Source organism: Nannobrachium achirus (assembly GCF_963921795.1).
Source record: "Nannobrachium achirus genome assembly, chromosome: 1".
NCBI classification, from domain to species: Eukaryota; Metazoa; Chordata; class Actinopteri; order Myctophiformes; family Myctophidae; genus Nannobrachium; species Nannobrachium achirus.
Window position 1 is genome coordinate 20,747,437 of NC_137810.1, and position 14,344 is coordinate 20,761,780.

A 14,344-nucleotide genomic window follows, 5' to 3' on the forward strand; every position below is an offset into this window, starting at 1 on the left:
CCATTGCTGCACATTGACGGTCTGTCCGGCGTTGCCACGGATTAGGTATAATTGCCACGGCATAGGAATCATTGCCGCGGCTGTTGTCGGCAAGTCCGACGACGCCGCGGCAGACGCCGCTGCCGGGAAATGCATTCGCTGTCCCTCCTCTCTCCTGCCGAGTCACCATTTCACCAGTTTATATATTGACATGTGTCAATTCTTGTTGGCCGTGGCTCGCTCCGCACTGACATGACACAGGTGGGGCTCTCTCTCTCTCTCTCTCTCTCTGTCGCTGCATTCTCTTGCTGTCCTCTCTCTCTCTCTCTCTCCTGCCGAGTCGTTGCTTCGCGTCGCTGCATTCTCTTGCTGCCTACCCCTCTCTCTCTCATCGCTGCTTGAAGCAAACTGTAACCTGAGACTTTCGTGCTCCACACGGACATGACACACGCGCGGTCTCTCTCTCTCTCTCTTTTTCGCTCTCTCCCCCTGCCCCCTCCCCTCCATTTGTGATGTAAATCGCGTCGCGCTAGTTTGTTGACGCCCATTTGTGATGTAAATCGCGTCGGAGGACAAAATGGATGATGCAATTGCGAATTGTGCAATAAGCATAAAAACACAAACTATACGGTCCTGCAGAGAGACTAAATGTATAAAATGTTGACAGCGCAAAGCGTCCAGGTTAGTCTGTCCTGGTGTGTGTGTTTATGAGAGGTGTTGTCAGATATTGTAAATGTAGATACAGTTTGAAGTGTGTGGAAGTGTGTCTCACCATTGGAATGTTGGTTGCTCGAATGTAGGGATTTGATCTCTAAGGAGAGGACTTCGCAGAAGACACACTTAAAGGTCTTAGTAGATTGCCTCTCAAAGAATGAGGACGATGGCGATGAAAGAATTCTTACAAAGAAAGGGAGAAAGACTGACAAAGAATATAAGACACAGAAAGAGGAGAGACTATGAGTGAGATGCACGCAGACAGAAGTTAAGTGTTCTCAGACAGCGATGGCTGTTGGAGCGCTGTGACTGCTGCCATGAATCACTTCATTCACACATCGGGGGGTGTTACTCAGAACGACAGACAACAGAGAGAAGGGTCAGACACAAATCGCTTCCCAGGCAGACAGGACGCGTGTTGCAGGCAGTCTACCAACCGCCACTGCTTCACTCAATTTCTGTCAATTTGGGGCATCCTTGGCACTGCTCCAAAAAACATGAGGCGCATAGAGCACAAAAACAGCCAACAGAAACTTTGATTCACATTTATAACAATTCCAAAAACAAACCCCCAGCTGCTCCAATGTGTCCTGTCTGCTTGGGCCTATAATATAATTTGATCGTCCAACTTTCAGTTTATATAACGGTTAACCCTTACTGAGTAGCTGCAGATCAGTGATAGGTTCTTTGAATGTTATTCATAAAGCCTGTATCTGCCCTAGTTTTTTTTTTTTTTTTTTATCTCTTGCTCTGGAGTTGCAATTTCTGACATAATATATCATGTTGCCATTTTGTTCAGTGAAGAATGACATTTTATTCTAAATTGCAATTCACAAAACACATACTGTACATATTTTCCAGATAAATGGGGGGGATCAGATTTGCTGGAATGAAGATAACATGGCTTTTTATTGTTTTAATATGTAATAGCCCTAGTTGTCAAATAAAGGCTTTTTAATGCGTTCCTTGGCTCTGAGTGTGCGAGAAGAACTTCCCGATGGGACCCCTTGCTGAAGATAACATGAAGCTTGATTATTGAAGTAGGATATCACAAACCTTTTTTTAGTCTAATAGTATAATAAGTACAATTTTGCGGTAGTCAACATTTCAAAGATGAATTAACCTCAATTAATTTTGCAGTGCTCTACTGCAATGTCGTTCATCCATAAGACAAGTCCTTTGGACTCATAGTAAAAGTCCCGACTTGACCCATTGACACCAACCCTGGGGGCAGGAGACAGTGCGGTCATTTGAAGGCACAGCACTGGAAGCTCTGTCAGTCTAACAGGATCTGACAGGACCAGAATGAACTTTAACACTCTCAGGCTGCTTTCCTTTCATGAGCTTCCAGAAGAAAACCTGCAGCCAATCAAAGCCCACCGCTCACGGCCACACAATTGTGTGAAACAAATGCATTCAGGGGTGTCACACCAAATTCTGGGCCCTGGGGACAAGGATTGACTGGGGGCCCCGCCCCCACACAATTATTTTGTGCTTTAACTATTGAAAATCGAACCTCTGTTCGAAGTGGAGCTGTGTGTGTGTGTGTGTGTGTGTGTGTGTGTGTGTGTGTGTGTGTGTGTGTGTGTGTGTGCAACAGCGCCCCTCCCTTAACATGTGTGGTCAGAAAAGGTTACTGCAGGCTACATACAGACAGACAGACACGGACGGAGACAGACCCACACACACGGCCACGTATAGGGAGCTTGTGTTCCACACAGCTCCAAAAATAGCAGATATAAAAGCTCACAGCGCGGCACCGAGTGCCGCGCTGCGAGCATGTAGATCTGCTATTTTTGAAAGATTGTGAAAATGTGTCTATTTCAATTTGAATATTTCAAATCCTTTTAAGGTTTTTTGAAAAACCTTTTCATGTGAAGGACCGCCAAAATTATATGTATTTGGCCACAGACCCTACAAGCTCGCAATGAGCTTGTATATCTGCTATTTTTCAATAGATAAAGTATAAAATAATTAGGACCCCCTCAACCTTGGGCCCTCGTAACTCAGTCCCACTTTCCGCCCCCTTGTGACGCCCCTGTACATGTGTGTTCTCACTCACACACACACGCACGCACGCACGCACGGACGCACGCACGCACGCACGCACACACGCACACACGCACACACGCACACACACACACACACACACACACACACACACACACACACACACACACACACACACACACACACACACACACACACACACAGGTTTGCAATTACTACTTTGTGGGGACATTACACATAGTCTACTATATTTGTGGGGACATTCCATTCATTTTTATGCAAGTCCTGTGGCCTTACCCTAACCTCTATCCCTAAACCTAACCCCTAACCCTAACCCTAACCCTAACCCTTAACCTAACCCCTAAACCTAACCCTTACCTTGTGGGACACTAAAGTGTGTCCCCACAAGGTGTTTTTCTCTGATTGTACTATCTTTGTGGGCACCTGTGGGCCCCCACAAAGTAATAATTGCAAGACACAACACACACACACACGCGTGCGCACACACACACGGGACCAGGTTACACACTCCCATGTCCACAAATATTACCGTGTAATCAATCAAGCTGTTAAAAGTGACAAATGTGAAGTCATGGGGGCACACATTCATGAATGTAGGCGTACACACACACACACCCTCCCGAGCTAGTGCAATGACCTGAGAATAGAGGTCACCGCTGAGAGAAGGTTGTTTCAGTGATTTCACGCCGTGTTGCTTTCAATCAGGAGCCCTATTGAAAGGCCTCATAACCCTAATGTTAATGGGGCCAAAGGACTGTAAAGCAGCACACTTTCTTAAACTATGGATGCGATGGACCCACAATAGGTCGCAGGCCCTCTGGTGATGGGTCTCCATCTGAAAAGAGCACTAAAATCTTAAGTGTGATTTATCTCAAATTCACTGTTCTAGACAGTTATCTGTGCAGCAAACCATATTTAAAGCGTATTCACAATACAGTCACATTAGAAGTGGTTCTCAAAGTGGGTTCTGGGCTGTAAATCTTGTAGCAAATCTTGTATGGGGTTCCCTGGCAGCAAAGAATATTTTCAGATGGGGGTCTAAATACATCCTTGGCATGAAGAAAGTTTGAGATCAGAACCACTGAAACAAAGTTTCCAGTTCAAGAGGGAGCTCTCAGTCAGAAGAGAGTTTGTGCAGCACTGTGACTTGATCAGTGAGTCAAGGATCCCCCAAACAGATCTTTCACTTGTTCGGGATTACTATTTTAATATCGATCTTCACAGCAGTATTGAAGAGGATGCCTATGGCTAAAGGCAAAAAGTGCTTGGCACAAACTGATGTATTCCCTCCCTACACTGTACGGTATGTTTATAGTGATCAAAGACGATACAACAAACATCATGAAAGTTGTAAAGTGTACTCATGATGATGTAAAAGGATGAGCAGAGTAGTTCAAAAGAGGTGAAAGGTAACCATTTCTTGAGTGTAAGGAATCTTTCCAACAAACATGTCACCGTAATAACATTTCTTATAGCGAGCTATCTAACATGAAAAGCATTTTCTGAGGCAGGCAGAAGAGCCTCCATCTGCCCCTGTGCACCACTGTTCGATCCTACGTATATACCTGTATTGCAGTGATGGAAAGCAATAATAAAGATGAAAAGATACAGAATTGTACACCCTCACCCCAAAATCCAAGGTCTCTAAAATGCAATCTCGGTATACATTCACTCTCTTCCCCACCTATCTATCAATGCTGTAGTGTTGACCTCATATGAATCATATCATCTCCTCACAACTGCAACCAAATACGAAATTCTAAGGAAATAACATGATGATAAAATGCTGCTTCTCCAATCCAGCTCATAATAGCACTACAGCCCCATAGGACAATCTAAAGATTAGGCCCTAAAATATGTCTCTGGTTATGCTGTAGATGGGCTGGTGGAAGTGTGTTCCTTAGATCTGGAGCCACTAGTCAAGCCAAGCTGAGCTGTGTCAGATCTCGTGCACTATGAGGCTCCCATGATGCATCACTGATTAACACGCAGAGGAATTGGCCGGCTATGAAACGTTCATAAAATTCAGCTGCCAAAATAACACTGAAAGAGTTTCCTTTTTCATAGAAAGAACGAGTCAGTGAGCCAGAGAGAGAAGCGGGTCAACAGGCTGAGAGTGACAGAATGACAGGTTGTTCATTCCACACGCAAGCACACACATCCACTCTGCTCCGCTAAGGTCAACCTTGAATCCTGATTAGATTTCAGTTTAAAAGCCCTATTTCCTAAACAAAGTCACTGACAGGGAGCGAGACAGCAAATAAACATACAGACACACAAAATACACACACACACACACACACACACACACACACACACACACACACACACACACACACACACACACACACACACACACACACACACACACACACACACACACACACACACACACACACACACACACACACACACACACACACACACACAGACAGGGTGGGTGATATGGAAAAATACAATATCACAATATTTTTCCAAGGCTCTCCCTCATTGTATCACGATATATACGATATCTCTGAAAAGGCATATCGTGGAGACATTGTATAGTCTCAACGATATCACCATATCGCCCACCCCTACACACACAACACACACAGTTCACCTTGTTGTCTGTGTGGTTGAGGTCGGTGGTCTTGGCTGTGGCATCCAGGTCTGTTACACCTCGGTTTAGGTTCAACTCATCCACCGTGCTGTCAGCCACCGGTAATGGAATGGTCTCCTCCGCGTCGATGTCCGTCTCCTCGGCAACGGTCACAGGAGTTTCCGCGCCCGTCAGCTCTCGTGCTAAGCCAGACAAAGCACACATACACACAGGGAGATGAGCACGCATGCCTGCATACACACCACGCCAAAGACACACACACGCACGTATGCATGATTATGTACACACACGCACGCATGGTGGGGAACATACAAAGAGAAAAGTATAGGCTGGTGAGAAAGGATACATGTGCATAGGTTGCATATATACTCAGAGACACATGTGAAAACTGTCTTATTTCACAGATTATACTTGTGTGTGTACAGTATGTACATGTTCTGTATAGTGTGAACACACAGGTATTAGGAGGAGAAAGGAGGATCTATGCACAGCCCCAGTGTGCTTTGTGGTATTATGCCACATTTGTACAATCTACAAGCTCACGACGCGTTGCATTGTGAGCAACGTTCGGTGTGCGACACCGCCGTGCAAATAAGTATACCGTAAAGTCAGGAGTTCATGTACGTGTGGCTGGGAGAGAAGTGGTAACAACTAGCAGAAACATACACAGTGGTTCTCAAACCTTTTCACATCACTATATGGCCGTGTATGGGGCATTGGAGGCTGTGGACCCCCATTTGAAAAAATGTTATGCCAGGAACCCCCATAATAGAAGATTTAATACAGAATTATATCTATGAGTTAAAAGTACATTCTTATACATTCTTTCATTGGGTTAACTTCTTGCCAGTGAAATAGTGGAATTAAGCTGTTGTCTTCATTTTGCCGGGGGCTTCCTGGAACTCCCCCAAGGACCCCTGGGGGTCACTGGACCCCAATTTGTGAACCACTGCAAAATAGGGTACAGTTTAACTAAAAACTATAACAAAACAACAATATTATTACATACAAGTATAGTATATCACACACACACACACACACACACACACACACACACACACACACACACACACACACACACACACACACACACACACACACACACACACACACACACGTTGACCAAAGCAGTTTCATAACTAATTCATAGCTAACAAATTAAATCTGAGAGATTTATTTTAAAGTGCATTATCACCAACAGAGGTCTCAGCAAACTTCACATCAAACTTTAATGACTAAAATTGATATTCCAGCCTAATAACTAATAGAATATTCAGATATGAATAAAGAGGAGAAACAGAGGGGTGGAATAATGCAAAGGGATCTTCTTCCACAGAGGTAATGTTGTTCATCTCATGTTCAGCCTCATGAACTGCCTTGAGGATATCAAGTTTGGCACGACAGCTGAATGAAGGCCCGTTTGATGTTGTCCTATTTGGTCTTTTCAAATTGGCCTTCATTCAGCAATAGGAAATAAAAACTAGTCTTGGCAAATTGTCCTTCCTTGTCAAACCCCATGTTAAAATCCTTGGTGTGAGGGACACCAGTTGTGGACACGTTCACTTCTGCAGCTACAGTATCACTGCCTTTGCTTTTCAGCCGTTTGTCTCAGTCATTAACTACAGTATCTCTTTAAGAAGATTAGCTACTTTTATTATTGGCATTTCTGTCATATGCTTCAACAAATTATGAGGTGAAAAAAAATATTTTTGTTTAGGAGCTCCTATTACTCATTTGAAAATAGAAAACTTAAATTTCAACTACAATTATTTTTATACTTCATAGGAAATTAACCTTTGTAAGTAAAACGTGAAATAAATGTATAAACTAACAAAACAAATTGTCAATGGCTACACAACCTTTTTTATGCAAGCCTGTTTCCAGCAATCAAACTCAGACAATTAATTAATGAAAAATAATCACAAGCTTTAACCAGCTTGTCAACAGGGGACCAGTTTCTGAGCAGCAGTTAATTTCATAATGTCATTAATATGGGTCTATGTGAGCGCAGTTTCTCCACAAATTCCTCAGTGATGGTCAAAGATGAATCAATACCACATATAAATAATGAAAATTGGGCTACATCAGTCATGTCAGTGCTCTCATCAATTGTAACAGAGAAGGCAATAAATGACTTAACCTTGTCTTTTAGTCGTCAGTTCAAATAGCTTGCAATGTCTCAGATTCTCTCTCTGCCATAGTATTCCTTGACAAGGATATTAGCAGCAAACGCCTGACTCTTCTCAGGGCACACCTACTCAGCCATCATCAACATGCATACTTTGATGATTTCCCCATCGGAAATGATGGCTTTGATGCAGTAGCTACTTTGTGGGCAATAACATAAGTGAAGCTGTCTGACTTTTGGTGAATACGGAACATACTCCTGAATACTTTTCTCATACTTACTAAAATGTTTCTATGGAAACGTGTTATAACGTTGTTTGATGTCACATTCCTTTGCACAAGCCAGTTGTTGGGAGCTTTATGAGACTAGTAGATTTGCAGCTGAACAAAAAACATTATCTCTAATTAGTGTTGAATATCCAACCTTCGCGGTCAATCTTTCTTTCTTGGAGAGCATTTTGAACCACAGCAGCAAAGTCTCTTCGCAAATTTACAAGTGAATGGTCATTCTTAGCCTACCAGATTGCTCAATTCATACTGTAAATGAGGACATGAATGGAGCTCTGGTGGTGTGTTTGACGATGTAAATTGGGCAAATGGTGAACTGTATGCAAAGCGAGAGCGGCAAGGACATCACTAATGATGATGAATTTAATTAATTTATTTATAAAGCACTTTTCCAAAGGAGGTTACAAAACTGCTTGACAGATAAACGAGCGGCATAATAATCATACAGGTTAAAACATCATACAAAAATCAATGGCTAACATAATTAAAACGAATATAACAGAAGAAAAGGCAATTAAAAACTGATAACACAAAAAACTGAAAGCGGCAAAACCACTAAGAAAAGGCCCTAACAAAAATACGTTTTTAAAAGTGATTTAAAGGAGAACACTGTTTTTGCTAGCGTCCGCTCCATGGGCAGGGCATTCCAAAGCGTAGGTGCCCGGACTGCAAATGCCTGATTGCTCCGGGTAACTAACAAGGTAAACTGTGGGGACACAGCAAGGCAGCAAGGCTATGATGTAGCTGGGGGAAAGTCTCTGCCGGGCTTTAAAAGTTATCAGTAAAATCTTAAAATCTATTCTGAATCTAACAGGTAACCAGTGTGGTAACCAGTGTACTGTGGAGTGCAGCCAAGATGGGTGTAATGTAACTGTCTCTATTGTTCTGATACAACAAGCTGCCGTCCAGGAGGAGACAGAAGTGGCGAGCAGCCAGTAACAAGCAGTCAGCGGGAGTCAGCAGTGTCATATAAGGTAGTACTGCATGTTTTTATTTTTCAGAAAAGTATCTTGTGGGCCTGATTCAGTTCACCAGTTTGACACCTGTGTCCTAGACAGTGGAACAGCATTCCCCTCCCTGTCAGATCTGCCAGGGCTCCATTTAATCCAGATTAAAAACATACTTTTGATTTTTGGCTTGTGCCTATGTCTTGCTATGTTGTTTATTGTATGTGTGATTTTAGCTACCTTCTGTGGTCTCTGAACAGCATTCTCCTTTATGAATACATTTGACTTGGCTTTAATTACCTGTGCTCTGACTACTAAAGTGTGCAATTTGTACCCAACTGACACCATTGGCTGAAGAAACATTTTCTTCCCTTACTTGGTGATCAATTGCAAGATCAGAGATGAGATTACCTCTTCCATGGTTTGGTAAAGTATTCGCAAAGGGTGTTCTGTTAAACCTTCCTTCTTTACTGTACATCTCCCAGTACGGCACTCCTTTTTTCCCTCATTGTCAAATCCAACTGTTTCCTACACCTCCTTGTCAGAACTGCAACCTCTGCCCTGCTATTGTGATCCCAGCACTGTCCTCCACTCATTACCAGCCTCCTCCCCTGGACCCCTGCTGTCCTGCTACAGGGACTGCCCTCGCCTCCACCCTTCCACTCTCTAATAATTGTCTCCACCAGCCGAAGGCATGGGGGAGAGTATGTTTTCCCCTCCGTCCGTCCGTGCATCCGTCCGTGCGTCCGTGTGTCCTCGCAGTTTGTGAGCACCTAATCTCAGTCGCCGTTGGCCCGGACGCTGCCAAAGTGAGCACACACACTCCCTGGATGCCAATCTAGAACCTCTGCTCTACATTTTTCAAATGGGCCTTTTCTAGCGCCACCTAGTGGCCGATGTTCGCAAAACACATTTCGGTGCACTACTCTTACAGATTTTGGCCAAAAATCCTACAAATCGGTAGGCAGTATCTCGACAGTCATGTGATCGACACGGATCTGTCCGATTTTGCATATTCCATCCTGATTGGCTAAGATTGGCTTCCAAAGTTTGTAGGATTGAGCCGTTTGGAACAAAATGCCTCAAATCCCAAACGCAAAGTGCAATCATCATGAAATCGCGCACACACATTCCCACTAGGTCGAAGAAGAAATGCCACTTAAAATTTTTGAAATCAGCCTCATGGTGGCGCTATAACAGGGCGATTTGTGGTTTTACCTATAACTCCACCGATCAGTTTCAAACTTTGTAAGCGCACTCCCTAGAGGCCAAGGAAAAACCCTTTCCTTGCATTTTTCACATCAGCCTTTTATAGCGCCACCTTTGGGCTGACTTGTGTAAAACACATTTTAGGATATTACGCCTTCAGATTTTCTCCAAAAATAACACAAATCAGTACACAGTATCTCTATAGTCATATGATCAAGTCTGCTCCGTCTGATATTTCATATTCCATCCTGATTGGCTAATATTAGCTTCCAAAGTTTGCAGGATTGCTCCGTTTTTGAACAAAATGCCTCAAATCATCAACGCAGCTTGCAACTAGAAGCAGTGCTCTTCCGAGCACAGGTCTCCACCAGGCCGTGCGTCCTGGTGGTGCTACTGTATAATAGGCCAATGTAAAAAGGGTTGCATATGTTCTTCACCTTAGATCTTTCATGGCAATCGGACGCTGCATGCATGATTTCAAGCATTGTGTTCCAAAAATGTGTTTTGCTAAAGTCTACCTGCTGGTGGCGCTATAACAGGACAATGTTAAAAAGGTAGCATTTGTTCCTTGACCTAGTGGGAATATGTATGGCAAATGTCGCGGTAATCGCAAGCTGCGTTGATGATTTGAAGCATTTTGTTCAAAAACGGAGCAATCCTGCAAACTTTGGAAGCTAATATTAGCCAATCAGGATGGAATATGAAATATCAGACGGATCGGACTTGATCACATGACTATAGAGATACTGTGTACCGATTTGCATGATTTTTGGATAAAATCTCAAGGAGTAATATCCAAAAATGTGTTTTACATAAGTCGGCCCAAAGGTGGCGCTATAAAAGGCTGATGTGAAAAATGCAGGGCAAAGGTTTATCCTTAGCCTCTAGGGAGTGCGCTTACAAAGTTTGAAACTGATCGGTGGAGTTATAGGTAAAACCACAAATCGGGCTGTTATAGCGCCACCATGAGGCTGATTAAAAAATAATTAAGTGGCATTTCTTCCTCGGCCTAGTGGGAACGTGTGTGCGCGATTTCATGATAATTGCACTTTGCGTTTGTGATTTGAGGCATTTTGTTCAAAACGGCTCAATCCCACAAACTTTGGAAGCCAATCTTAGCCAAACAGGATGGAATATGCAAAATCGGACAGATCCGTGTCGATCACATGACTGTCGAGATATTGCCTACCGTTTTGTAGGATTTTTGGACAAAATCTGTAAGAGTAGTGCACAGAAATGTGTTTAGCAAACATCGGCCACTAGTTGGCGCTAGAAAAGGCCCATTTGAAAAATTTAGGGCAGAGGTTCTAGATTGGCATCCAGGGAATGTGTGTGCTCACTTTGGCAGCGACCGGGCCAACGGCGACTGAGATTTGGCGCTCACAAACTGCGAGGACGCACGGACGGACGGACGGACGCACGGACGGACGGAGAGGAAAACATACTCTCCCCCATGCCTTCGGCTGGTGGAGACAATTACAGTGAAATTTGCCACACATATTCCCACTATGTCAAGGAACAAATGCTACCCTTTTCACATTGGCTTGTTATAGCGCCACCAGCAGGTAGACTTTAGCAAAACACATTTTTTGAACACAATGCTACAAATCATGCATGCAGTGTCCGATTGCCATGAAAGGTCTAAGGTGAAGAATTATGCCACCCTTTTTACACTGGCCTATTATACAGTCGCACCACCAGGACGCCTGGCCTGGTGGAGACCTGTGCTCGGAAGAGCACTGCTTCTAGTTTGTCCCTGTGCCATCAACCTGCTTCCAGCAGGTTTCTCTCCTGCTCCCTCTCCCCCTTGGCTCTCCCATGGCAATGCTCCATGAAAGACAAATAAAGTGCAAATAAAAAATATGGAATAGGGAAATGGACCCACTTGAAAACAAGATGGTTCACCTCAAGGCGGTTATTGTTATAATAATAAATGCAGAGCATTACTTTCCTTTGTCAATAAACGTGCTTTAGAGTCAAAATTATTTCTGCATTTTTGCTCAGTGGGTTTTAATGATCCATCATCTTTTTGGCATTGATTTGTCTATTTATGGTGAGGCTCCCAGGAACGCAAACCACTGGGTCAGTCAAATGTCTTGTGCACGCTGCCATCAGGCCAAGGAAGTAAATCTCTGAAACGTATTGTGATTTTTGAGCGGTGGTCACACCGTCTCCTATACGTGGCCGTGTGTGTGGGTATGTATGCGTCCGTCCGGCCGTGTATGTAGCCTGGCAGTACCTTTTCTGACCACACATGTTAAGGGAGGGGCGCTGTTGTTCACACACACACACACACACACACACACACACACACACACACACACACACACACACACACACACACACACACACACACACACACACACACACACACACACACACACACACACACACACACACACACACACACACACGGGGGAAGTGTGGGTCAGCAAGTCGGATGGATGGATGGATGGATGATGGATTGACGATGGAGGCCAGGCACACACACACACGCGCACACACACACACACACACACACACACACACAGGGGGGAAGGGTGGTGGGTAAGAGGGTGCTGTTGAGACTAGCCTGGGGGGGGGGGCGGGGGGGAGACAGAATTCATAGATCTAGAACACATAGAATTCATAGATATAGAACACAGAATATGTACAGTACAGTACAGTTAGGTACAGTAGAGTACAGTATACAGTACAGTGAGGTACAGTATACAGTACAGTAAAGTACAGTAAGGTAATACGCAGTTATTACTGTTGTTTGAGCACGCCCGAGTTTTTTCAAAACCTTTTTTTTTCCAAATCTTTTTTTTTTTCAAAACCTTTTTTTTTCAAAAAACTTTTTTTTCTCTAGACTTTTGCGTCCCGAGGGGAAGGGGGGATGGGAGTGGGGGGGGGGGGGGGGGTTGGTGGGTAAACCACCGCTCAGTTCACACGGGTGTGATTTTTCTTTCTTCTTTTGGAGTGAATATTTCCCATCTCTCTATAAATGGACATAATCTCTGTATCCGTCTGTCTGTGGGTGTATCCCACATATCCCAAGAACCGTCTGACCGATCAACTTCAAACTTGACATGTGTATCGGCGAGGACCAGAGGGAGAGCACTACAATTGATAGGTAAGATTTGGGGTACCCGTTCATTTCACACAACATTTTATGCACTAGTTTAGATGTGAGTGAGCCACCCACTGTACTTTTGTTTGATCGTTAGAGTAGTAGGATTATGTTTGTTCAGCCTGTAGACTACATATTAGGGATGCACAGTAACAGCCAGTTATAGCACCCCTACCCAACACACCAGACCTGCAGACAATCTGCAACTAATGCCTCTGGTAGAGTAAAATAGCCCACTGTCATTCACACAGGAGGACAGACTGTGACCATGTACCCTGCCATTTATTGACTAGGGTTCATGTCATTTTTCTCCGACCTTGCCCTCTGTAAGTCACTCTGGATAAGAGAGCCCACTAAATTCCTAAATTGTAATTGTCTCCACCAGCCGAAGGCTGAGGGGAGAGTATGTTTTCCCCTCCGTCCGTCCGTCCGTGCGTCCGTCCGTCCGTGTGTCCGTGTGTCCGTCCGTGTGTGTGTGTGTGTCCTCGCAGTTTGTGTGCAGCTAATCTCAGTCGCCGTTGGCCCGGTCGCTGCCAAAGTGAGCACACACATTCCCTGGATGCCAATCTAGAACCTCTGCCCTAAATTTTTCAAATGGGCTTTTTCTAGCGCCACCTAGTGGCCGATGTTCGCAAGACACATTTCTGTGCACTACTCTTACAGATTTTGTCCAAAAATCCTACAAATCGGTAGGCAGTATCTCGACAGTCATGTGATCGACACGGATCTGTCCGATTTTGCATATTCCATCCTGATTGGCTAAGATTGGCTTCCAAAGTTTGTAGGATTGAGCCGTTTTGAACAAAATGCCTCAAATCCCAAACGCAAAGTGCAATTATCATGAAATCGCGCACACACGTTCCCACTAGGTCGAGGAAGAAATGCCACTTAAAATCTTTGAAAGCAGCCTCATGGTGGCGCTATAACAGGCCGATTCGTGGTTTTACCTATAACTCCACCGATCAGTTTCAAACTTTGTAAGCGCACTCCCTAGAGGCCAAGAAAAAACCCTTTCCCTGCATTTTTCACATCAGCCTTTTATAGCGCCACCAGGAGGCCGGCTTATGTAAAACACAATTTTTCCTATTATTCCTTGAGATTTTATCCAAAAATCATGCAAATCGGTACACAGTATCTCTATAGTCATGTGATCAAGTCCGACCCGTCTGATATTTCATATTCCATACTAATTGGCTAATATTGGCTTCCAAAGTTTGCGGGATTGCTCAGTTTTTGAACAAAATGCTTCAAAACATCAACGCAGCTTGCGATTAGAGTGGAATTTGCCACTATGTCAAGGAACAAATGCTACCCTTTTCATGTTGGCCTTTTATA

General features: G+C 44.0%; 1 protein-coding gene across 1 annotated transcript in view; it reads right to left on the bottom strand.

Annotated features, from left to right (window-relative positions):
* The window catches only part of LOC308292007 (carboxyl-terminal PDZ ligand of neuronal nitric oxide synthase protein-like), a 236,139-nt gene that overhangs the window by 94,468 nt on the left and 127,327 nt on the right, over nt 1–14,344 (bottom strand). Inside the window, exon 7 of the mRNA XM_080734199.1 lies at nt 5,327–5,508. Coding sequence (XP_080590325.1) covers nt 5,327–5,508 — 182 coding nt within the window. The remainder of the gene's footprint in view (nt 1–5,326; nt 5,509–14,344) is intronic.